General features: G+C 34.7%; 1 protein-coding gene across 16 annotated transcripts in view; it reads left to right on the forward strand.

Annotated features, from left to right (window-relative positions):
- Positions 1 to 27,392, forward strand: part of C2CD5 (C2 calcium dependent domain containing 5) — a 125,809-nt gene that overhangs the window by 12,334 nt on the left and 86,083 nt on the right. For 8 of the 16 annotated variants that reach the window (XM_074268848.1, XM_074268835.1, XM_074268836.1 and 5 more), the window contains exons 3-7: positions 1,487 to 1,658; positions 8,673 to 8,768; positions 10,035 to 10,190; positions 19,451 to 19,649; positions 25,006 to 25,157. In XM_074268848.1, coding sequence (XP_074124949.1) covers positions 1,487 to 1,658; positions 8,673 to 8,768; positions 10,035 to 10,190; positions 19,451 to 19,649; positions 25,006 to 25,157 — 775 coding nt within the window. Of the gene's footprint in view, positions 1 to 1,486; positions 1,659 to 8,672; positions 8,769 to 10,034; positions 10,191 to 19,450; positions 19,650 to 23,905; positions 24,031 to 25,005; positions 25,158 to 27,392 lie in introns of those variants that run through there. The other 8 variants (XM_074268850.1, XM_074268849.1, XM_074268851.1 and 5 more) reach the window with 4 other exon arrangements.

Genomic DNA, 27,392 nt, shown 5'->3' on the forward strand with positions numbered 1-27,392 from the left:
GGATCAGTAAGAGAGGATTTTTTTTCCTCCATTAGATCTGTGATTTTATTAGAAGCATAAGTTCTGATGATGAAATTATTTGTAGATCTGCACCAGCTCTACAAATTAGTTTTAGTAAGTTGCCAGGGCACTGTTCATTTTAGTGATTTGCCCTTGGGTCAGGTGTTGAATGTGAACCTGCATCTTCCTGACCTCAGTCGTGTGGCACCATCTTCTCTACCCATCTACCCATCCTCTCTTTCTACTATATTATGCTTTTTCTCAAAAAGAATGAATATTTAAGAGTTATCTAAAAAATAAACATGTTGCGTTGGAAAACAATGGATTCTATCACTAGATTTAGTCAAGCAGAAGTTAGGAGTTGTAGAAAAGCTTTCTACATTTTCTGAAAGGGTAGATGAAATACTCTTAAAGTCCCTTATAATTCAGATTCTGTGGAAAAAATGCTCTTGTTTCACTACATATAATAAATAAATATGATAGCTGATATTTATATAGTGCTTTAAGGTTGGCAGAATGTTGTATATATTTTATGGCACATTTTCCTCACAACAGACTTGGGATTTGAAATCAATATTCTCTCTTGACTTGAAGGCCACTACTACTTCTACTACACTATCTAAACTAAATAGATTTTTCCTAGTTTCCATACCTTTGCATTAATATGCTTCTTGATTATTATAGACCAGTGGTCCTCAAACTTTGTAAATAGGGGTCCAGTTCACTGTCCCTCAGACTGTTGGAGGGCTGGACACTCTTGTCTCCGCCGCCTCAGCCCAGTGCCGGAAATGTGAGTTGCTAATGCGAGTTTAGTTAGAACATCACTTCCGGTCTGATTTTACCATAACCCTGTGGGCCGCATAAACGTCCTCAGTGGGCCGCATCTGGCCCACAGGCCGTAGTTTGAGGACCCTTGTTATAGACTATGAAGAGCATTTTCTTTTTTTTTTTTTTTTTTTTTGAGGCTGGGGTTAAGTGACTTGCCCAGGGTCACACAGCTAGGAAGTGTTAAGTGTCTGAGACCAGATTTGAACTCGGGTCTTCCTGAATTCAAGGCTAGTGCTCTATCCACTGTGCCACCTAGCTGCCCCAGAGCAGTTTCAATTTAGATATTTAAAATGCTTTTTTAAAAAGAATTTAAGTATGGGAATTTTGATATATGAATTAAATTTGCCTTTTAATTATCTGGTTTTGGAATAATTACATTTTTTTATCTCTTTAGATAATTTATATAGTGTTTATTGCAGTGTTAATTAGGCATATTTTATAGAATGCTATGCATGGATATCAATAAAATATGGATATATGAAGAAAAAAAGTATTTTATGGTAATCACATTCCACTTGTGTGTTCTCAGTTCCATTCTAATTTTGGTAGAAAATTTCTCTTTGCATCATGATGAGAAATGTCATGTCCTCTTGTTAACATTTTAAATTTTTTTTATAATTGAAGACTTTTGATATTTCCTATTGGAATATAATTCCAGGTGGATGATGAAGATTTACAAGATGAGCCTCTGCAGATTACAGTACTTGACCATGATACTTACAGTGCAAATGATGCCATTGGCAAAGTGTATATTGATATTGATCCTTTACTGTATAGTGAGGCTGCTACAGTAATCTCAGGATGGTTTCCAATTTATGACACCATACATGGTAAGGGTTAATATTTTAAGAAAAAAAAGAATTGATTTATTTTTAAAGATTGCTATGTCCTTGGGTTATTTTATTTAAAATATATGTCTATTTATTTAAAAACATGCCTTTAGCAAGTGCAGCACTTTGATATGTGATTTCCTGGTCAGTCTTTACATTCTGGTAAGGAAGTGCATTATTAATAATTAATTTAACTTAACATACATTTATTAAATGCCTACTATAAATAAGATACTGGGCCAAATGCTGGGATATTTTGAAGTATTTCAGAGATGTCATTGTCTTCAAAGAACTTGTAAACTAATTGGACTCATAGGCTTAGGGGGAATATCAGGAAAATGCACCCAGATAAATATAATATAAGATAGGGAGTAAAAACATTAGAGTAATTATGTACAAAATGGGTTGTTGTTGAATTTTCAGTTGTGTTCAGCTCTTCGGATTCACATTTAGGGCTTTCTTGGCAAAGATGCTGGAATGTTTTACTATTTTCTCTGAGGTAAACAGTTAAGTGACATATCCAAGGTCACACAGATTATATCTGAGATTGGATTTGAACTCAGGAAGATGTCTTCATAAAGGGAGAGCAAGATACTCACTATTGTAAAATAATTTTGGAAGAGCTCAAATTCAAGGCCGAGAGACAAATTTTCCCTTGTCAAAAGACTTCAGTGACTCCTTTATTGCTTTTTGGACAAAATATAAATTCCTTTTGCTCGTAGTTAAGCTATCCATAAATTAGGTTCAATCCTTTCTTTCCAGACTTATTTATGTAACCCCCTTTCTGTATTGTAGTCAAATTGGGATGCTGGTTTTTCTATGAAGTTGACATTTTGTCTCCTGCTTCCCTATTTTTATTTTTATAAAATGTTTTTCAGTGATTTGAATCTTCTGCTTCCTTATTTTTATCTCTCAGAATCTTTAAATGCCCTTAAGGTACTGCTTAGATGCCATATTTTACATTGCCAAGGTGTACTGAACCTTTCCAAATTTTTTTCTCCTTCCTCAAATTACATTGTGTTTACATATCTATGTACATGTGGTATCTCTTCATTTGAATGTGAGTTCAAAAGTACAGGGGCAGGAACTGTTTGGTTTTTATTTTTGTATTCTCAGATTCTAGTATTGTGTTTATATATAGTAAGATTTAATACATATTTTTAGATTGAAATGATAAATTCAGTTTTCAACTTGCTAAATTTAAAATGTGATGGGATATCCAAGTAAAAATGTAGCATATCAGAGAGCTATTATGTATAGTCTTCGACAATTGTTGATAATTTTCTTATTACATATATTTCATGTATTACATTCTATACATAAAATATATGTTACATATTTCATGTACATACTTGAAGGAGTCATCTGCATAGAGGTAATAATTGAATCCATAGGATCATATAAGATCATCTAAGGAGATAATATCAAGAGAGGTCATTTCAGAGCAAAATTTTGGTGTCTCCATCAAACTTTTGAGAGTTGGAGATAATGAACTCACAAATATATGATATGTTAAGATTTACAAATAAATTATTTTATACTTAGTATATTCTTTTAGTTTCACCATAATTCTTTGAGGCTAGTGCAATTATCATCTTAATTTTCTATGCTAATTCAACCAACTAGTATTTATTAAGGTTTACTACATGTAAGGCACTGTGCTAATCTCTGGAAATACAAATGCAATAAAAAAAAGAAAGACAGTCTCTGAATTTAAGTAGCTTAATTCTGATGGACGAGACAAACTGTAAAAAGGGGTGAGGATGGATATACTTGGTATAGAGACATGATGGAGGCATCCAGGAGAGTTTGACTTGGTGGGAGATGAAGGGATAACAAACCTGAGTGCAGCTTCTTAAATGCAACCTATGGAAGGAATCTTTCCAATCAGAGGGAGACAAGTCCTAGGAGCAGAGATATTAGTTTCAGGACTGAAGTAATCTTTTAGGATGAAGAGATTAGGATAAGCCAAGAGGAGGGCAATCTGGTGGACATTAAGAAGGGGCTGACTAGATGGCATAGTTAAGAATAGTAGTAGTAGGAGGAGACCTAAGAAAGAGCTTTAGGAGGCTAAAGGAGGGAAAGTATCTAGTAGTATTAGAAACTACAGAAAGGCCAGGGAGGATGAAAAGTGAACAAAGATTGTCATCAGATTTCATAACAGATTATGCATCTAGAACTTTGAGTAGGACAATTTCAGTAGAATGGTATGAGGTTAGAAGTCAGATTCTAAAGGGTTGAGAAGTGAATGGTAAGAAAAATAAAAAAGGCAAGGTATTTAGAAAGGTGTTTTTTTTTTTTTTTAATATTTTCTTTTTTCCCCCTAATTACGTTGATAGTTTTTAGTATTCATTTTTTATAAGATTTTGAGTTCCAGATTTTTCTCTCTCTTTCTTTTCCCCTCTTTCTTAAATAGTAGGCAATTTGATACAGTTATACATATGCAATCATGTAAAAAATATTTCCACATTAGTCACAGTTATGAAAGAAGGTACAGATCAAAAGGCAAAAACAAAAACAATTACTTGCTTTAAGTAAAAAAAGTATGCTTCTGTTTGCATCCAGAATCTGTCAGTTCTTTTTATGCATATGAAGAGTATTTTTCCTCATGAGTCTTTGTACTGTCTTGAATCATTGTGTTACTGAGAAGCAACATTCATAATTGATCATCATACAATATTGCTGATATTGTGAAAAATGTTTTCCTGGTTCTGCTTATTTTACTTTGAATCAGTTTATACAGGTCTTTCTGAAATCTGCCTGTTCATCATTTCTCATTTCACAATAGTATTCCATTATATTCACTTACTACAGCTTGATGAACTGTTCACCAGTTGATGGGCATTCCTTCAATTTCCAAAACAGCCAACAAATAATGTGACCACTGAAACTTATTATGGTGACAAGGATGACCAAGACACAAACTCAGAAGAGGACAATAATGTCAAAACACTTAAGGGCAAAGCTCCAAAGAAAAATGGAAAGTGGTCTCAAGCCCAGAAAGAACTCATGGAAGAGTCTAAAAAGGCACTTAAAAATCATATAAGAGAGATAGAAGAAAAAAATGGGAAAAGAAGTGAGAGAGATGCAAGAGAATTATGAAAAAGGAATCAACAATTTGAAAAAAAGCAGCATCTTAAAAAGTAGTATTGGCCAAATGGAAAAGAAAATACACAAATCCACAAAGAAGAAAATTCATTAAAAAGTACAATTTGCGGGGCAGCTAGGTGGCGGGGATAGCTAGGTGGTGCAGTAGATAGAGCACCAGCCCTGAAGTCATGAAGACCTGAGTTCAAATCTGATCTTAGACACTTAATACTTCCTAACTGTGTGACCCTGGGCAAGTCATTTAACCCCAATTGCCTCAGCAAAAATAAGCAAACAAACAAACAAAAATACAATTTGTCAAATGGAAAAGGAAGTACAAAAGCTGAGAAACACAACTCCTTAAAAGTTGGAATTGGGCAAGTGAAAGTTAATGAATATGTGACATCAAAAATCAATCAAATTTAAAGGAATAAAAAAGTAAAAGAAAATGTAAAATATTTCATTGTAAATATAAATGACCCTGAAAACAGATTCAGGCAAGACACTGTTAGAATCACTAGACTACCTGAAAGTCATGATGGAAAGAAAGCATCTTTCAAGAAATTATCAAGGAAAACTGATATACTGGAACTAGAGGGCAAAATAAGTTTTGAAAGAATCCACCCATCACCTTAAGACAGAAATCCCAAAACAAAAACTCCAACAAACATTATAGCCAAATTTCAGAACTATCAGGTGAAGCAAAAAAATACTGCAAGTGCCAGAAAGAAACAATTAAAATATTGGAGAACCACAATCAGGATTGCATAGAACTTAATAGCTGTAACATTAAAGGATTAGAAATCATGGAATATAATATTCCAAAAGGGAAAGATGGTAGCACTATAACCAAGAATCACCTACCCAACGGAATCAATTATATTTCAGCTGAAGCTAAAAAAGCAGGGGTAGTAATCCTGATCTCAGACAAAGCAAAAGCAAAAATAGACCTAATTAAAAGAGAGGAAACTACATCTTACTACAAAGTACAATGAAGTAACAGCAGTACTAAACATATATGCAACAAGTGTAGCATCCAAATTCTTAAAGGAGAAGTTAAATAAGTTATAGGCTGGGAAAAACTGGAAAATAACGGAAAGACCCACATTTCATACCATATACCAAGATGAGATCAAAGTAGGAGCATGCTTTAGACATAAAGGGTGACACCATAAGGAAATTAGAAGAGCAAAAAAATAGTCTACTTGTCAGATCTATGGAGAAAGGAAGAATTTATGACCAAATAAGAATTAGAGAGCATTACAAAAATGTAAAATAGATAATTTAAAATTTTTTGCACAAACAAAACCAATGCAATCAAGATTCAAAAGAATGGAGTCTAATTTATAAGAATACAAGCCATTTTCCAAGTAATAAATGGTCAAAAGATCTGAAGATGAAGAAATTTAAGCTATCTAAAGGCATATGAAGAAGTTTTCTAAATCACTTTTGATTAGAGAAATGCAAATTAAAACAACTCTGAGGTACCACTCTATATCTATCAGATTGACTAATATGACAAAGTTGAAAATGATAAATGTAGGAGAGCATATGGTATTATTTCAACACTAATGTACTCTTGGTGGAAGTGTGCATCCAATTGTCCTGGAAAGTAATTTGGAACTATGCCCAAAGGGCAACCAAACTATATATAATTTTGATGCAGCAATATCACTATTTGTACTTTCTAAGGACTTTTTTCTTCTGTGGATTTTTATATTTTTTTCCATTTGGCCAATACTATTTAAGCAGTTGCTTTCTTTTTCCAAGTTGTTGATTCCTTTTTCATAATTCTCTTGCATTGCCCTCACTTCTTTTCCCATTTTTTCTTCTATCTCTCTTATATGATTTTTAAGCATCTTTTTGAAATCTTCCATGAGTTTTTTCTGGCCTTGAGACCACTTTCCATTTTTTCTTTGGAGCTTTGCCCTTAGGTGTTTTGACACAAACTCAAAAGAGGACGATAATGTCTTGGTCATCCTTGTCACCATAATAAGTTTCAGTGATCACATTCTTTATTGTTGTTTTGCTCATTTTCTTTGTCCTTTTTTCCTTTCTTTTAAATTTGGTTTCTGTCAGGAGCTGTAGGTCCTAGTTATTTACCTAGTGCTGCACTGATGTGACTCTGATTTGTCCCTGAAGCACCCTCATGTCTTTGCTGTGCTGAGAAGGTGGCAGGGGTATGGCTAGTGCTGCCAGAGGCTGTGGGGTTCTTACCTGGTGCTGAGCCAGAGTCGTAGTGCTGCTATCTGATGTGCGTAGAGGTAGCTCTTCATTTCCCCAGGGCTACAAAATCTGGTTGTTAGAGGTTGCCTTTTTACCCAGGCTTAAGCTGAAGTACCCAATGGTTCTTAGATCCTTTCCCCAGGTGATGTTAAGGCACTTGGGAGTCCTGGTGTTTGGGTTTGCCTTCCCCATGCACTGGGGCTTAGGATCTCCTGCTGATTTTCTGAGGTGGGGCTTGCTATTGGTTTGCTGGGATGCTTTTCTGTCTTGGATTCTGTTCCCTTTTTACCCAAGTGAGATCTTTCTTGCCTATCTTTGAAGTTTTTTGGGATAAAAGATGGTTTCTTTGTGCCTTTTTGCTAGTTCTGTTGTTTCAACATTTGTTTTGGGGGAATACTTACTATTTTGTTATTGTTTGGTAGTGAGTATGGGAGATTTTTGTTAGTTCACTATTTGTTCTGCCATCTTGGCTCCAGGGAGTCTAGATAGAAGGGTTTTTCAGTTTAGTTTTTAGTTCACTTTTAAGTTTTTTTCCAGGACAAGGTAAATTTAATTATATTTGTAGGCAGCAGAGTGATCAATACGGAGAAACTAAAGAGAAAAACTATTATTTTCAGGTATTGGAGAGTTTAGAACAACTACATTAAGGAGTTTGATAGTGAGTCAGTTTGGGATAAAAGCAGTAGTGAGGAGCCAGATGAGATTAGATAATCCCATTTACTTGGTTATGTATCTTTCACATGTTAAAAGTAAGATCTGAGTTTAAGATTATCATAGCATGTTATTTCATTGGGAAAGTTTTTGGCACTTGTTATATTGAAAAATATTTTTTTGGCTGGTGGATAGAATAAGAGGAGATATGTATAGTATGAAACATGACTGAAAAGTTCTTCATTTTCTGAGATTGGAGGGAAGGAGGAGAAAACAAGTGAAAACAGAACTTTTGTTGTCTTAGAAGAAGACAACTGAAATGAGAGTTCAAGTTGGTTATTTTTGGTTATAGTGAAATCACAGCAATTATCTGGGATGGTGGGGTTGAATTCTGAAGGCTAGAGAAAGAGAAAGTGAAAGGTGATGTAGGGAAATGTGATAGGAAGTTTTATAAGAGATAATTACCAAATAGCAGACCAGGCTCAGTGTAAATTTATAAAGGAAGTCATCTTTAGGGTTTACTACTTTCTTTGGTAGTTCATGGCACACTGGGATGAGGAACAGAGAATGTGGATTCTTAGAGTTACTAAAGCTTTAGTAGGTCAAAAGTAGTGGCAGGTAAAAGAAGAGATTCTAGAGTAGGGGTTAAAACAGATGGTTAAAATGACAAAGTCATTAGAAGGACTAAATATAAGAGGCCAAAACTGGTTTTGTTAAAGGTCAAAAGAGGATTGGGAAAAATGTAGCAATATTGTTTTTCTAATATGATACATCCGTATGCCAATAAGTTTTAGTTTCATAGGTATGAAAATTAGTTTTAGAGAGATATTTAAAGTTCAGAGAAGTTAAATGTTTTGCTCATTGTCACACAGTATCAAAGGAAGAATTTCAGTTTAGGTCTTGCTGACTTATAAGTCCAGCGCTCCAGTTTTGCTAAGCTGCTTTTATAATATGTAATTTTATAAAAAGAGCCTTTAATTTACTTGATATTTATAAGTGAAAGATTATTTTTCCAAATGTATTTTTATTTTTTTTCTTTTTATTTTCTAGGTATTCGTGGAGAGATCAATGTAGTAGTAAAAGTAGACCTCTTTAATGATTTAAACCGTTTTAGGCAATCATCTTGTGGAGTAAAATTCTTCTGCAGTAAGTAAATAATTTTAATTGGAAGTAGTTTGTTTTTAATACTGAAAAATAAATTTCTACAAATGTGGAAAAACTAATATCTTTGACTTTTAAGCTCTAAACAGAAAGTATGTACTTGTCAAGAAATTATTAGTCTCTTTTTCTGTAGAAGATATTTCTGGGACCAAAAGCTTCTGACTAAATAATAATTAGATTTTGTAAATTTATATGGTTAGGCCTTAAAAATTCAGTAATGTTTTGTTTTTTTCATGAGGTATACCATTTCTATCCCTGTTTTCAATATGGTGTATGTAATCTTTTCTTTAGATAAAAGCATTTTGTATTCCATGTATTAAATCAGTCTGTTCATCTGGGATTTTGATACCACTTGGTTATCATTTTTATTTGTTAAAAGTTTCAGGAATTCACTATTGCCAATTTGATGTTGAAGTCTATGTAGTACTTTCAGAGATAGAATGCCAGGTGGCGTGATTTTTAAAGACTAATTTAATCATGTTTGAAATAACTTGTTAAAAAGTTTAAAATAAATAATTTCTAGCTTAGTGATTTTTTTTAAACTTTTCTATTTTAGCTACCTGATTTATACTCTCAATTTTATTTGTATTTTATATTATCTATAGCAGTTACTGAACCACAAAAATAGATCTTACACAAACATTCCTTCCCCTCCCCCCAGGCTGGGGTTAAGTGACTTGCCCAGGGTCACTTAGCTAGGAAGTGTTAAGTGTCTGAGACCAGATTTTAACTCGGGTCCTCCTTAATTCATGGTTGGTGCTCTATCCACTGCGCCACCTAGCTGCCCCCAACATTTCTTTAACATATTTGTAAAGAAGAGTAAGGCAGCATGAAAAAGTTGATAGAAAAACCCAGTCTGTCTCTGACATGTACTGGTTGTCTAGTGATGGGAGAAGTGGTCACAAAGCATTATAGTAATAAGATAGACCTAGGAAACACTTTTAGAAGCTAAGTCAAAGACAAGCTAAATTGATTGAGCAAGTTTCCACACTGATTATTCTCCATAAAAATGAAATCACAGCCCAGGATAAAAAATAATGGGGAGCAAAAAGCCTCCTGAAAAAAAAAAAAATTTTTTTCTGTTGCTGGATATACCATATCCTTTGTGTAAAAATAGCATTGTAGTAAATATTTTATTACAAAACTTCAGAGTGATATTCTTTAGTTGTAAGGTCAGAAGAGGAATTTGTATTTAAAATATTAATACTTCTTGGTAGAAATGAATAAATATGATACTTTTTTTTTAAACAGCTACATCTATTCCAAAGTGTTATCGAGCTGTAATAATTCATGGATTTGTAGAAGAATTGGTGGTGAATGAAGACCCAGAATATCAGTGGATTGATCGAATTCGCACACCAAGGGCATCAAATGAGGCCAGACAGAGACTTATTTCATTGATGTCAGGTATGTTTTATTGTAAATTAGAAGTACAGATGAAAATATCTTATAAAGACTTGAAGATGTATATCTAGAGGTTGGCAGAAATATCATTGTTGGAGATGAGATTTGGGAATTATTTCCATAACCATAAGAGTTGAAGGCAGTATGGTTTGTGAAAAAAGCACTGGCTTTTCACTCGTTGAACTTGGGTTCAAATTCTAACTGTGTTCTTTACAATCCCTGGGACCTTGGCAAATTATTCAGTGTCTCTGGATTTTATTCATAAGACAAGGCTGGCATAGATACTAAAGTTTTTCCATCACTACATCTATGAGATTAGATTGAGAAGAGAAGTTGTGCCTGCCTCAAAGTGCAGTTGTGAGAATCAAATGATGCTGGAACTCTTATCTTTCCAGAAATCAGCAGGAGTCAGGATCACTAAACGTCTTTATTCTAGATCTTTACCATCGCCTCCAACGCCAGGTCACAAGTGCAAGTGAGCGTGAGTTCCACCACCCAAGTTTCTCTTACTCCTCCCACACAAGTCACTTCCCTCTCTTTGTCTCACCAATCAAGTCAGCACAGAACAGCTGGGGAGGGTCAACCTTAAACAAGTTAATAGGGAACCGTCCAATTGGCAATTAGTCTCACGTGCTTCATTATCCAAGTGCATTGCTCAGTTCTAGCCCTTTACATCTCCCGCTTTCTTTTGTTTTAGACCACAGGAGGTCGCGCCATCCCTGACTTTTCAGGGAGATGAGAACCCCAAAAAGGAGGTGATCACGCCCCCCCTGACTTCTCAGGAGGGGAAATGAAAGCACTAAAAAGGAGATAATCACACCCTCCCTGACATCTCAGGAAGGGAGATGAAAAGCATCAAAGAGAAGTGGGGATTTGCTAGTGGGTTTCTGGATTGAAGGGCCTTATTAGAGACAAGTATGCACAAACCCATCAGCATGGGAGTTATTACACAAGCACATAGCAATAACGCAGAGTCTATTAGTGGTGACTCTCCCCACAGTCAGTGCAGACTCAATGTGGTGTAACAAACAGGAATTGTACATGCAAGTAGTGATATAACAAACAATATAAATCAACATGGTATTGTAAGAGATTTCCAGAAGTCCTAGAAGGAGGGTATGTAAACACCAGACACACATACCCCTTCTTCAGCAACCAAGAGATAGTCCAAAACCAATCTATTGTCCATTGCTTCACTGTTAGGGAATCCAATGATCCCCACAAGTTTTTGAAATCCCACATCAGTCTTTTTATATGTTAGGGAATCCAATGATCCCCACAAGATTTTGAAGTCCAGCAACAGTCTTATGATGCCTCAGAAAATCCAATGATTCCTGAGGACTTTCAGTCCTACAATAGTCTTATGATGTCTCAGAGAATCCAATGATTCCTGAGGACTTTCAGTCCTACAATAGTCTTATGATGTCTCAGAGAATCCAATGATTCCTGAGGATTTCAGTCCTACAATAGTCTTATGATGTCTCAGAGAATCCAATGATTCCTGAGACTTTCAAGTCCTACAATAGTCTTATGATGTCTCAGAGAATCCAATGATTCCTGAGGATTTTCAAGTCCAACAGTTTTTGATGTCCATGGGTCAAACGCCATAACTGCCAGGTTCTTTCAGTGGTGGGCACAGTCAGCAACGGAACCACCCGATGTTTCTTGGGCCTTTTCCTTCGTTTAAGGGTCTGCTCTGTCTCTCTCTGATGGACAAGGCGAATACGGCTCGTTGGCACCCATCTGATTCCTTCTCCATCTGTAGAGATACAAGCAACCCCTCTCCCCCAAGCAGTTAACCTATCTGGTCCCTTCCATTCACCACTTTCTGGGTCTCTCCACATCACTTGGCGATTATCTAAAGACAGTGGAGCTGCTCGCACTGGACACTGCCCTTCCGGTGAGTTATAAAACCTGTCTGCTGGAGCCAGTGCATCTTTGTCAAAAATTAAAAAATTAATGGTATAGAGAACTAAATTTAGAAGTTCTCTAGGGTTACCCGTGGCTCCCCCTTTCTTTTGTTTTTGGAGGAGTGTCTTAATATCTCTGTTTCTTCTCTCTATTATTGCCTGCCCTTGAGGATTAAAGGGTATGCCCGTGGTGTGTAAAATCTTATACTGTACACAAAAGTGTGTAAAATGTTTAGATGTATATGCAGGTCCATTGTCTGTTTTTATTGCTTGTGGCACACCCATAATTGCAAATGCTTGTATAAGGAATTCAGTTACCACTCGGGCTGTCTCTTTTGCTGCTGGCATTGCAAATGTGAATCCTGAAAAGGTGTCTACCACGACATGGATAAAAGATAGACGACCAAAAGATTTATAATGGGTCACATCCATTTGCCAAATTTCATTAGGTCTCAAACCACAAGGGTTCTTCCCTGGAGGGAGTGTAGGAGCATGGAAAGGAAGGCAAGCTGTACAGGCTTTTACTATGCTCCTAAGTTCTTCTCTTGTTATTCCAAACTGCAAACGTAAAGCTCGGGCAGCCTGATGATATTTAGAATGAGACTCTTGTGCTTCTTGAAATAAAGGAGTACTGGCCAGCATGGTTAGAAGGCTATCTGCCTTTGAATTACCATCAAAAATAGGACCTGGAAGTCCACTATGGGAATGGACATGCAAAATATAAATCTTACCTGGATGCTTTCTCACTTGCTCTTGAAGCTCTTTAAAGAGCTGATATATATTGGAGGCTACAAATTTTATTTGGGCTGTGGCAATTCTTTGTACCACACCTACTGAATAGGCTGAATCAGATATTATATTTATGTCTCCCGGATAATAAGCAAGAGCTAGAATGATTGCATACAATTCATTCTGCTGAGTGGACTGAAAAGGAGTTCTGATTACTTTCTTTATAGTTAAGTCACGAGAATACACAGCGCAAATATTATGTTTGGATGCATTTGTAAAGATAGTTGGTCCTTTAAGAGGAACTTTAGAAACCTTTTCTTCAAGAATCCATTGCCAATTATGTAGCAATCTGGTTATCTTTAATGGAGACCCGTGTGCAAAATTTGGAGCCATGGTTAATAAAATTTGCCACTCTGGGATGGTTTTGCAGCACACATTAACTTGTGCATTAGTATAAAAGGTATATATCTTGTCAGGTCTTGTCCCAGATAATTGTACTGCTCGTTTAATGGCCTTTAATAAAATTCTAGCCACAAGTACTGAGTAAGGAATAAGGCCTTGTTCTGGTTGTGCTGGGAGGTTCACCCACTCTATCACACTGTCTCCTTGATGAAGGACTGCTGTGGGGGCCTCTTGTGTAGCAAAAACTGATATTTCCAAGGGTTTTTGAGTGACTCTTTCAACCACATTGGATAAAGCCAGTTCAACTTGTCTCAAAGCCTCTTGAGCTTCTTTTGTAAGCTGGCGTGGTGAATTTAAAGCACTGTCTTCCCTTAAAATGTCATATAATGGTTGCAATTGACAGGTAGTCAAGCCTAGCACGGGACGCATCCATTGGATATCTCCTATCAATTTCTGGAAGTCATTTAAGGTGTTTAGCTTCTCTGTTCTTAAGGAGAGTTTTTGTACTGTAAGCACCTTAGGATATACTTCATATCCTAAATATTGAAAAGGAGCATGTCTTTGAATTTTTTCTGAAGCTATGTGCAATTTATAATTCCTTAGTGTTTCTATGGTTTTTTGTAGACATGCTTCTAACATTTGTTCCTCAGGTGCACATCCCAATATATCATCCATGTAATGTAATAACATTACTTTTGGAAATGCTTTTCTTACTGGACTAAGAGCAGCAGCATCATACATTTGACACATAGTAGGGCTGTTTTTCATTCCCTGTGGCAAAACTGTCCATTCATATCTTTTATAAGGCTCAGCTAAGTTAACGCTGGGCACTGAAAAAGCAAATCTTTTCATATCCTCCTTATCTAGAGGGATAGAATAGAAACAATCCTTAATGTCTATAACCCACAGAGGCCATTCTCTAGGCAACTGAGTAGGAGATTGAAGTCCAGGTTGAAGAGTTCCCATAGTTTCCATCTGTTCATTTACCTTTCTTAAATCAGTCAACATTCTCCATTTTCCAGATTTCTTTTTTACAACAAATACTGAAGTGTCCTTGATCAAGTTGTTCCTGTACTATATCTAGTAAGGCCTGAATTTTATTGTTATCTAAGGGCCACTGTTCTATCCACACTGGTGTATCAGTTTTCCACTGGATAGGAACAGGTGAAAGTGTTGGCAGGCCTTCAACAGCAGCCCTGCCTAAAAAACCGAAGTACTCATTTTTAACCCTAATTGTTGTAAAATGTCTCTTCCCCATAGATTGATGGGGATTTTTTCAATTATAAAAGAAGTAAAAACTCCTGTCTCACCTTCAAATACCCATCTTAAAGGGGTAGCACTAACTTCAGCTGCTATTGATCCTCCTACCCCAGACATGTAGGTGTCTGCCTTAGTCTTTGGCCAGTGACTGGGCCAGTTGGCACCTCTAATGACTGTGCGATCTGCACCTGTGTCCACCAGTCCTTCTAATGCTATGCCATTTATATAGATGGTGAGCATAGGTCGGTCAGCTGTCACAGCTGCTGTCCAGTATATTCCTGGGTTTTTCTGCTTGGAGTCCGAACATGGGTGACTGTCACCAGGTTGCTTATTAGGAATCTGTATCAATAAACCTGATGCTACTACTTCCCCTGGTTGATAAGTCACACATTGTCTACCTGTATTAGTGACTGGAATATTATCTACACATCCCCCAGTTTCCCACATCAGTGTATGAATGAACACTGTCTTGTAAGTACTCTCAGGAGGTGAAATGGTCAAGCCTACTGTGCCTGGAGGCAAGGGATCCATAGGTTGGAGAGGAACAGATTTCACCTCTCCAGGGGGTATCTCAATTGTCCCAGCTGCATACAACTCTATCCTCCCTAATTGTAGTCCCTTTCTCCCATCATGTTGCTTCCTGGCTGACTGATTGTGTAATCCCTTTCTCCCCTCAGATGGCTGATTGGTCATGTCTGGGTATTGGGCTTGTGGGCACTCTCTGGGTGTGGCATCGGCTGCCATCATGCCCCAAGTGTTTTTTGCCTGGGGCCCTGGAGCTGGGCCCCTCATCCCGTTTCCCTGAATCAGTCTACACTCTGAGGCCCAATGGAGTCCTCTGTTGCATTTTGGACATGGGGTTTTGGGTCTTGTTCTCCCAGCCTGTCTTCTCACTCTGTCTCTATGCCAACATTGAGCTTTCAAATGGCCTACTTTACCGCATTGAAAGCATTGACGAGTCTCTCTGGAAACCCCTTGCCAAAAGGGATCCTGTCTCCCCATGTTGGGATCTTGGGAAGTCTGCACCATAGCCTGGCTATAAAAGGTATTTGTGCCCATTGTGGCACAAATTGTTCTCCTAATATGCTTATGGTATCACCCTTTATGTCTAAATCATGAAGGCATTTCGACCTTATTTTAGTATAGGGGAGATAATACATTTTAAATGCTTTTCAAATCTTAAAATATTTTAATATTAGCTCCCCCCCCCCCCCTGCAATTGAGGTAAGTAACCTGACTTTTGGGTCCACACTCTTATCCACTGCTCATCTCGCTGCCCCAGTTATTTTTAAAAGAAGACAATTCACGATGGACATTGCCATAGTTTTAGCATATTCTTTCTTACTATTATTAATAATAGAACTTTTACATGATTTTTTGTGTGATTGTCTCTTTTTATTTAATTTTTTTAGGCATTTAAATAAAAAAGGCAGGAAAACAAAAAGCAGTAGCAATAATAGTGATTATTCATGTTTATATAGCTTTTTCTGGTTTACAAATTGCTTTTTTCATTATGACCCTTGAGTCAGCTCATGCAAGTAGGTATTAACAAACATTATTATCTTCATTTTTAAATATCAGAAAATTGAGATTCAGGTTAAAAAGTGATTTGCCCATGATCACACAGTGAGTAAATATTGGAACCAGAGCTCTAGTGTTCTGACTCTTGAGCTTTGACACTTTTCCCATTATATTCTGTTGTTTCTTAATAAATTGAAGGGGACTGACATACTTTTTTGACACTTTTCCCATTATATTCTGTTGTTTCTTAATAAATTGAAGGGGACTGACATACTTTTTTGACACTTTTCCCATTATACTCTGTTGTTTCTTAATAAATTGAAGGGGACCTATTACTGATAGGATAGTCAGGTCAGTCTAGTTGAAATAGCAAGGTACCTTGAGAGAGAAAGAAATTAGCATTTACCAGGTGTGTCTAATCAATTTGACCAATTCTGATGGAGCCATTCTAGAACCTTGGGTAAAAAGAATAAGTATTAACAGTTCTCTTCTGCTGTAACAGCACCCTGTTTGTAGCCTCTCCCTTGCAGCAGTCATTGAAAGGAGCAACCCATGTGGATAAGGGGATTGCCAATCTCACCATCACTGCCACTAACAGCTGCCATCAATGGGCAAGTAAGCCTAAGAGCATAGAGAACACGTGGGCTCCACAGACACTGGCTCTACTTCCAGCTGTGGGGTACACTCTCCCACCCCTATACCTACCATCTCACTGCAGCCAGCAATCATCCAGAGTAGCAGTTACTGGGAAGATGTGGTTTGGTAGATGCTTTTTCAGGGGCCAGACAGTACTCTTGCTGAAAACCCAGAAAATAAAAGTTATCTCCATCCCATTACACGTTCAGTGTCTCTTTCACCAGCACATACTTCAACATCAGAGATGGTTATTTTTTGACATTAAGAAAGATGCATTATCATTTACTTTGCCTATGGTATCTCTGAGCCTTTTCATCTCACTTGCTGCTAGAACCTCCTATATCTGTTGTGTCCTCTATTAGAATCTGAATTTCTTGAGAACAATAACTGTCTTTTCTCTGTCCCCTTAACTGTATGCAGTGATTTGCAACAAAGAAAGTGCTTAACAAATGGTTTTTTATTCATTCATTTGAGGCTTTAAAAAGAAATGAAGCTAACCTTATTTGTTTCTGGTAATTATATCTGATAACAATAAATGGTTGGAATCCTATATCAGCTGTTCCTTTGAATTCTCTTCCAGTTCATGATCTATGAAGATGAAGAAATGTGGTCTAGATGATATTATAGTTAGGTGAAGTATGAACTTCTTGAGCAATAGTTCCTAAAGATTATCAATTAATAGATCAGTGTTGGTATAAGGAAAGTTCAAGATCTATTATGGGACTCTGATCTAGGCATTATTCTATTAAGATAAAGTTTTATTAATATTCTTTGTTTATACATCACTGGAATTTCTGGATCTCTTTTCCAACCCAATTCTATCGAGCATCAGAAGTTTGTTTTTTAATTTTGAAAATATAGTGGTCACTAACAAGACTTTTGAAAGAGGGACTCATTTATAGAGAATAAAGAGGGAGATAAATTCTGTGAAAAATTTGCAAAGATCCTCCCAGATTAAAATGTTATACATTTTGATACTTGGTAATTTCAGTGCAAAGGTATAAGTGAGAGAAAATGTTGATGAATACGTCGGAAAACATAGGCCAGAAAGAAGGAATAAAAGGGGTCAAAGACTTATGGATTATCAAGAATCCTCATACCACTATATCATGAATACTTAAAAAAAAAACTTAATCAACAAACATTTCAATATGAATCAATTATGAAGCCGACTTGTAGAAAATATCAGAATTAGCAAAAAGTTTGAAGAAAGTTTGATGAGAAAATGTCAGTGCATGTCATACATACCTAAATTCTGACTTATTTAAGCAAGTAATTGAGAATTATAAATGGGTAAAATACTGTAGAAATGACTTTCACAAAGATTATAATAATTTTATTTAGACGTTTACCTGGTATATATCCATTGCTATAGTAAGGGGACCAAAAGTGTCTAAAGAACACTGTAATTAAAAATTCGACGTAAGATGCTTGATTTTCAGCTATATTGCCTATAAAATAGAGAAACACTTAGAAGAATAAATCAAATTTAAAGAAAATTTGCAAGAGGCCCAACTAATACCATCCCAAGTGTCTTTATGGGTGAAGATGGAAAAAAAAACATATTAAACAGAAGAAAATGGAAAATGTGTGTACATATTTTAATTATAAGCTGTTTTGTCCATCTGGGATAGCAGAAATGCCTATTTTGGGCATGCCTTCTGCTGGGCCTGTGCCAATATACAATTCACTTATATAATTCATTCAGGCTTCTGCCCTCTGTGTTGGGCCTGAGTGTTCTATCTTTTTCCCCTCTTTTTCCTCCCAACTCCTATTGTGCTAATGCTAGGGCATGAGCATTGTTTCCCCTAAGCTCTTCCCTTCAAAGCTGGGACCTAGAAATTCTCTCACTGTGCCAGGATTTAAGTACTGATTTGGGCACTTCTACTTACAAAGCCTAAACAATTGTGCCACTGCTGGGATTGAAACACTGCTCCAGTGTCCCACTTTATTATATGTACTAAGGCTGCTACATGTGAAAAGTTTACATTTCTGCCATGGTAGAGCCTCTAATGGATCCCTTACCCAATTCTTTCAGGAAATACCACTGGGAAAGAAATTCCAGGTCATAGAACCAAAACAGAGACTTTATCTTCTTTTAAACTGACATACTACAGAACACTCAACATTCTTCCTTTCTCATTAAATCAACTGGATATAGATTTAGCATATTTTCTTGATCCCCAATTCCAAAAAAGGCTCTGAGGTCCTAGAGGAAGGATCAAGCATTGTTCTTTCAAATACTCTCCTTTCTTCTCAGATTCCTTGCATCAAAGAATACCCCCCAAATATAGTTTAATTATGGCCTCCCAAATAGAGTATAAAAATACCCACACAATTCATTTATTATAGTTCTTAGTTCCAAAATTATTTCCAGGGAGGCTTAGTAGATCCACTGTAACATGTATATTGAAGTATAAGATTTTATCTTAAAAATATAAAAGGGGAAAATGCATGTTTATGATAAAAATTAAAATATTTAAATGAAAATTATAGCTGCATTGAGAGAGATTAGCTTGTAGTGTCCATGCTATCATTTATTATAAATATTATTTATTATATCATTTATCTAATATTATTATATCATTAGTTATTTATTTATTAGACCTTTTGTAACTTTTCTGGGTCTGTTTTCCCATATGCAGGATAAAGTGTTTGGATTAATTGATATTTAAGGTTTCTTCCAACTCTAAATTTGGGATTCTTTGAGTTTTAGTAATGTATTGACTATTCATTTTCTTAAAATAGTCATTGATTTTTTTTTTTTTTTAAGAATTTGGTTTTTTCTTCCCTTCTATCTTATAGGTGAACTACAAAGGAAGATTGGCTTGAAAGTACTTGAAATGAGAGGAAATGCCGTTGTTGGGTACTTACAATGTTTTGATCTAGAAGGAGAATCTGGATTAGTGGTACGAGCTATAGGAACAGCCTGTACACTGGATAAATTAAGTAGCACGGCTGCATTTCTTCCTGCATGTAATTCCCCATCCAAAGAAATGAAAGAGTAAGTATGAGTTTAAGTGCATAACTTTTAATGGAGAAAGCTGTTCATCTTTTTCCTGTACATGTTCACTTTATTTTAAACTTGGCCAATAGGGTGAGCCACCACTTTTTATTAACATAGTGATTTCTTGTCAGAGTTCATTGTCAAAACTATCTAAGTTAGGAAATAAAATTTGTGCTAATGTATATATTGTATAACACTCTCTTCAAACTTGATTTCGGACTATCTATTTTAGAAGAGTATTTGTGAGTTATATTTCATACATTTCCCCAGAAATGCAAAAGATTTTTTGATTTTTGATCTGTGTTCTATTTATGATAATGTAGAAGCAACAGGCTAGACTGATCCATGTGCTAGAGAGTTTCTCTTGCATCATATAGCTTGCAGGAGGGTAGTTAAGAAGCCATCACAAGCCATTAAAGAGAGTTCATTCTCTATATTCAACCATTTTCGTGATTATATCTAAGGAGGATGTATAAAGCTGAACATTTGGATGTATTTCAGGCAGATTAGTAGAAAAATGAGTTTCCATTTTACTTTTGATTACTCCTAAGATCTGCTGAATTATTTTAAAAATCGAATGAGAGGCAAAATGAGGGGAGAATGACCTAGTTTTCCCATTTCTTGAGATTAACATCATTGAATTTCTAAATGAAAAAAGATCTTAATGATCATAGAATTCAATTTAATCTCCCCATGTTGAAGCTGAGGAAACTGAAGATGACATAATTTGCTCCAGAACTGACAAAACGATTATTTAAACTTCGAGTTCTTGTTCTTTTTTTCTTTCCTTTAAAAAGAAAGCTAGGTGGAAGATGGAATAGCAGATGGTTTTGGAGGGCCCAGCTAGTTGTGTTTTTTCCCTTGTTATGGAAGGGTCCTTAAAAAATATTGTGGTCCCTTGTTCATTTATTTTCATTGCATTAAGGATCTGGCTTCCATATATTGTTTCATGTGGATTATAATAGAAAGAAGAAAAACAGGAGATGGCTACATTGCCTCTTTACATATCCTTTGTTGCAGTCAATTAGCTAACTGGGAAACAAATTTTGCATATTTTCTGTAATTCTATTAGTTTTAGGATTACTGTGAATTTATTCCCTAGTTTTTTGATTCTACGATAATAAATTCTGATAAAAAGAGAAATATCTGTATTATGAAGTGATTAAGACTTTTTTCAATTGAGAACATAAAATGTATTCTTTAAAGTATTTGTAGCTTTTGGGAATATCTCTGATGTTTTAAATTACCTCTTTTGTATTCTTGATAACTTAATAATTTAGAAATCTATATAAAATCCCATACTATGATTTTTTTTTTAGCCATAACTATGCTGATTCTCTAATAATAACAAAGGATTATAAGTTGTCAAGGAAAATTTGATGAAATGTGGCTTCATCTTAGTCTATGTGAAGGGTTTAGAGTCCTCATTTGTAGTGCCAAGGTCTTCGTTATAAGGTGATGTCATTTGAATGATGATCCCATAATATGTAGCTTAGAGTGTGTTAGTATATTTCCAGTGTATTTGGATATTTAAGGAATATTGTGTTTTTATAAAATCTGACTTTGAAAATATACTTTATTTAAAATTTGTATTAAAAGTTAAATTCATTTGAATTTATCACACTTCCACCTATTTTACTTTTTAATAATTTGAATAAAGTAAAAAAATTAACTTGAACACAATAAATGGCTGTTCTGCTTCAGGAACCATGATTGCCTTCAGAGTATAAGATGCAGTCTGCAGAAGCAGTCTTTACCTTTGATGAGATTATTTCATACAGGAAAGCAGGACCTCCTTTTATGAATATAGAGTTACTATGAAAAGATTAAATACAAATTAGTGACATTCAAGTTAGTTTGCAATAGCTGTGAGGAGAAGTCAGGAAGGGCTGTATTCTGATTTTCGTGCTTAAGTTGGATCATACAGGAGAGGCTCAGAAGTAGTATGTTCTAGCATGAAAAATAATCAGCCCCAGAGATTGGTGATGAAACAATATGAATGAGGAAGAGAGAGAATAGGACAAAATTGAGAAGGACTTTATATTTGATTTAGAGACATTGGTTGAGAAGGACTTTATATTTGATTTAGAGACATTGGTTGAGAAACATGCTCAGAACTGAGTTTAGGGAAAATTAATTGGACAGACCTGTGGAGGAGAGACTGAAATGGTGGGAGTAGCCTGGAAGTAGTATCATTAATTAAGAGGCTAATGAGTAATTTAGGGGAAAGGTGGATGATAGTCTGATCTAGATCATGTGTGAGAGAGATGGATTTAGAAATGGCAAGATTAGACAATTGATTAGATAAATGAAATGAAAGAGTATAAGAAGGGTAAATCCAAGGTTTTACAGTTTAGGAGACTGTATTTTTGTAGTCTTGATGGTACTTTTAGCAGAAATAGGTTTTGTAAAAGGGAAGGATTTTGGAGAAGGTAAATTGACATGTTGCATTTGAGATATTCCATTGGCAATTAATGATGTGAAACAGACCTTCAGAGAAGAGATCCAGGGCTGGACTGATTGATAACTGACAATAGAGAATTAAACCCAGGAGAAGTTGGTGAGATTATTGAGAGTGTGAAGAATAAGTGGGCCTAGGACAGTGGAATCCTTTTTCTGTGTTTATACTACTCTGAAAGAAAAATTATATTGTATAAAATGCTCTTTAGTGTGATTTACTTGTTTACAGTCAATAAAGTTAAAATAATTTAAAATTAAATGTTTTCATCAGTATATAACTATAGAACATATATCACTAATATACATTACTTTCATTTTGGGGGAGTAGAATTTTTTATTGTAAGATTTCTTTTGTTTATAGTGGTAGGTTTTTTTACCTCATCTTTTTGTTAAAGTGAAAATTATTTTGATGGTTTCTATTGGTGGAATATTAAATAAGTACTATGTAATTTTATTATATACCTAGTACATGTAGATTAAAGCATACTAACAATATGAGTACCCACATGTTATAAAAACAAGAATGTTAATCTGCAAACTATATTGAAGATTACCATGGCCATCAATACTAGCAGATTGCTCTTTGAGAACAACAATTCTGTGATAATACTTAACCATATAACAATAGTTCATCTGTGATAAAGGACCATAAAATAAGGTCAATAGAAGTGGGACTTTCTAGACTTCTATTGAGTAAATAAATATAAAAAAAGTTTTTTTCCATTGTTTATTCACAAGGTTGTTTTGTTTTCCCCCCTAAGTATGCATCAATGAAAAAAGTATATGAAATAAGTTGTTTAAGCACCATTCACAAAAATCTTATTTATGGCCTGTAGAATTTTTTTTTTTTTTATTCAGGTCATTTAAGTCATTTTTAAGTAAAAATTTTATAATTTGAATACATATTACATGTATGCTGTATTGCTTTATTTAGGATGTTAATAATACTATATCAGAAAATTGAATTTAAATTGATCTTTGAAAAAATATGTTCTATACAAGGAATAGCCCAAAAGAAATTAATTTTGAAAAACCCAACTATTGGTTTAATTGAGGACATATTTTTCATAATGCTTTTTGCTTTGTTCTGTGTATGTTGTCATCAATATTAAAATGACATATACATTAAGTTGTTTATTCTTTTATTACACATTTTCACTTAGAGTTCTCTTTATCCTAAATTGTTAAGGTATTTTCTTCATATTTTTTCCCCCAACAGAAAATGTTCTTGGAAGTTTTTCTATTAGTCAAACATATGTAAAATTCTCTTAAAGAATTTGGTTGTATAAGTGGCACATTATTTAGGATAACTGATTTCAAAGTTGTAATATGATTTAGCTCTTTATATTTAACTTTTCAGTTTTATGGGTATTTTCCTCCCATAAAGTCTATACTATGAGGTCACTGATGATAAAGGTAAAGAGAAACATTTTATTTTTAAAGCAACCTTAGAGCCAAAATCTTAAATTCAACTAAGCACTTGAAAATATAGTGTACTTTTTACTTATTAATTCTCTTATCAAAGCTGACAGTTTATTAACTTTTCCTTTAAAATTTTTGACTAAAATATATCTTTAGCTAATGTGTCTCTGTTCTCTCTTCCCTCTTTCCCCCCTGCCCCTTTTTGGGTTTCTTCTGGTCTTTTGCATGTTAGGGATTTGTAACTCTTAGGAGCTGCTTAAAAATATGTGCTCTCCTCTAACTAAAGCATCCTGCAATCATTTTAACATAACTTTGCAATCTGTTGTATATATTGTTTTCTTTTCTTCCACCTTGACTGCAAATTCTCTCAGGTCTCCGCTGGTTCACCCTCCAAGCCATGGATGCCGCTCGACTCACAACAGCCCAATTCACACTGCTACTGGCTCACGACTTACTCAGAACTTCTCTGTGTCTGTTCCCACTCTCATCTACACTGGTACGAGACTGCTCAGACTCAGGAGCTGGGGAGAGACAGGCCACAGGCAGAGTGGTCGCAAAAGGCAGGCAGGCAGGCAGTGTAGGCAGGTACCACAAATCTTTTGTCCTTCCTTTTCTCACTGGAAGTCCTGCTGTCGTGAGGAACTACTGTATTCAGCTGCTAAAACAAGGGCTATAGTTGTTTGGAAGAGAAAGTGTTCTTTTCACTTCAAAAGTCTCTTCCATAGATCCATACACATGTTTTCAAATTTACAGTGGAATACTCCAATACATGGCTTTGCATTTTCTTTTTGGTTTTATTTGAAAACCAGAATTATTATTGGACAGGAAATTAATTGTCCAAATTGTCTATATCTTCTTATTTTTCCTCTTTTATAAAATCTTTTAAATACAGCTTGTGTAATTCTGTGGAAGAGATTTTGTTGGAAAACAGGTAAGCAGTGATTCTGCACGAAACAGAAATGTTTCAGTGTAGTTATATCCATTTTCTTCATTGCTTTGTTTTTAGCTGTGGCACTCTTGATGCTATAGGATAAGGAAACATTTTTATTTTGGAAGATATATATGTGTGCAAATATCAGTATATTTGAACATATTTACACACATCATTTGCAGTCATCATCATTTTTTTTCTTTTGTAACGAATCAAAAAGCATTGTTTATTTGAAAATATTTTCAGCCATGTATTTATTCTCTTTGGTTATTTCTCTTTGGTATTTTTTTTTTTCCGAGTCTGACATTTCATGCCTTTTACTTGGCTTGTTAACTGTTTCAGTGCAGATAATATTTATCTGAAGAATACTGAATGGGTAAATAGAAATTCTTTGTCTTTGACCTTATCCCCAGCTTCACACTTAAGAAATGACTGCTGGCCCAGCCCCAACCCATCCCATCCTGGTGTTTGGATCATGCTGCCATCAGCCAGGTCCTTTGGCACATGATTGTTTAATATCTTTCCACCTTCTTCTGGCAGGATTCCCTTCAATGAAGATCCCAATCCCAATACTCACTCATCAGGACCCTCCACCCCTCTGAAAAATCAAACTTATTCCTTTTCACCTTCCAAGTCCTACAGTCGACAATCCTCTTCTTCTGACACAGATTTGAGTTTGACACCCAAAACTGGTAAGGCGCTTCCACCCGCTTTTTTAATTTGGTTCTGTTCTTGTTGGCTTTTCATCCAAGCTTTTTCTTCTGCTTTTGGCATATAAGTTAATAAAAATGATGCCAACACTAATAATTTTCAACTGTCACAATTAAAATATGAATATATTTTTACAATGCAGGGATTAACTTGATGTGATTTCTACTAGTTGGTTGGTAGCTCAGAAGTTTAAGTATCTTTGATAGTTTTAAGTTATAGAGTCTAGATAACAAACACAATTCTTATTTTATCTGTAGACTTTTTTGTTTAATACTATCATTTGTTGGAAATCACATTATTTTGCTAACAATATTAGGAAGTAGAAGAGTTAACAGTAAAAATGTGAAATCAAATTTTTTATGTAATATACTTTTGAATTTATCTTTATCTATTTATAGACCTTATTTTGAATTTAATCCTAACATATTCATAATACTAGAAAACAATACCTCTCTGGGATAGTAGTGTCACATTAATAAGTGATTTATAATTATTAGTTTTTGAAGTTTGCTTGTTCCATCTTGTAAGGTAGAAAAATACCATTTTTATTGTAATCATTTTTTGCATATTTCTGAATTCTTATTGTCTCCACCAACAATACCTCTCTGGGATAGTAGTGTCACATTAATAAGTGATTTATAATTATTAGTTTTTGAAGTTTGCTTGTTCCATCTTGTAAGGTAGAAAAATACCATTTTTATTGTAATCATTTTTTGCATATTTCTGAATTCTTATTGTCTCCACCCTCCAAAAAGCTTCCTGCTCCTTCCATTCATTTTCTACCCTGCTATTTTGTCAAAATTTGTCTAGATTTTTTTTTTTTTTTGGTGGGAGGGAGAGGTGGTGGAGTGGTTATCATCTGGTTTTTCTTTTCTTTCATCTCTAAGATGGACCAAAAAAAAAAAAAAAAAAAAGATCAACTCATAAAAATGCTTTGAGAAATTGGAGGAAAAAAAAGAAATTGTGGCATTGGGATTTTTATAAACTGCATTTTGATCTGGGATATTTTCCCATGAGATTTTATTCCATATTTTTAAAGATAGTTTTTGTCTTGTAATATTTTGGCTTACTACATTTTAATAATCTCTTCTTTGCTTGAAAACAAATCTAACTTTATAAGCATGGGAGATTCAAGAGTAAAGAAATGACTTGTGAGTTTTTTGTTTTGCTTTACTTTTTTTTTTTTTATTTTTTTATTTTAAGCTAAGCCAGAGTTAATAAATGAAATTGTTAAACACCACAAATTGTGAAGACCATGATTTGGCAGTTTTGATGCTTACTTGAAAAGAAGCCTGAGTTTTCTGATTTTTATTTTTACATCATGCTACAGATAAAAATAATTCAGTCTGATAATAAATAGTTTAGAATTTAACAAGTAGGTACATACATTTATTTAGGTTTTCTCATATTTAAAACAGTTAACAAATTAATTTAAATTGTAGTTTAATAAAAGTTTAAATTAAATATGATTATGGTATTTTTGCCTTTATTCTAAAATAAATAAAATTGCCAATAGCAAAGACTTGAAGTCATGAAGAATTATGGTTCTCTAAAGAGTAATTTTAAAATTAGGCTTTAAAATATATAGCATTTTAATATAAAAATCTTAGTGAAGATGATAGTGGCTTAAAAATATATTTATTATTACTATTTTACTATTAATTTTACTATTGGTTAGAACTATAGACAGCACCATTTCATGTAGTTTCTAGGTCTGTGTAGAAGCTCAAATCCCTGACACTCTCAGTGTTCTGAATCTAAATTTGCTATACTTACAGTAATACATTCTTTATAAAAACTCTTACCATATTGGTCAGACCTTGTGGATATTATTTTATAAGCTTTAAGGCAGTCTCTTTAGAAGTAACTGAAATTTTTTAAATGTTAGGAAATGAAAGTAGTAGATACCAGTGTGCAATTCTTTCTACTCTGTAAATATAACAATTCAAGGGGAAAAAAAGAGTGAATTTAATTTATAAAAAATTAATCGAAGTTTTTCCATTCCACATTTCTTGTTTGCTGGATTTGTAACCATTTAAACTAACTGGATGGTGTATTTAGTTAGTCCTAAGATTCTTCACTCATGTACTAAGGTTTTAATTATGTTCTCCATCCTTGTGCTTAAAAAATACCTTAAGAATTCAGATATACGAGAAATTGAGGTCATAATATGAACAAATAAATTATAAACATTGACTGGTTTCTCTGTTTTATTC

Source organism: Sminthopsis crassicaudata, chromosome 5, assembly GCF_048593235.1.
Source record: "Sminthopsis crassicaudata isolate SCR6 chromosome 5, ASM4859323v1, whole genome shotgun sequence".
Taxonomy (NCBI): Eukaryota; Metazoa; Chordata; class Mammalia; order Dasyuromorphia; family Dasyuridae; genus Sminthopsis; species Sminthopsis crassicaudata.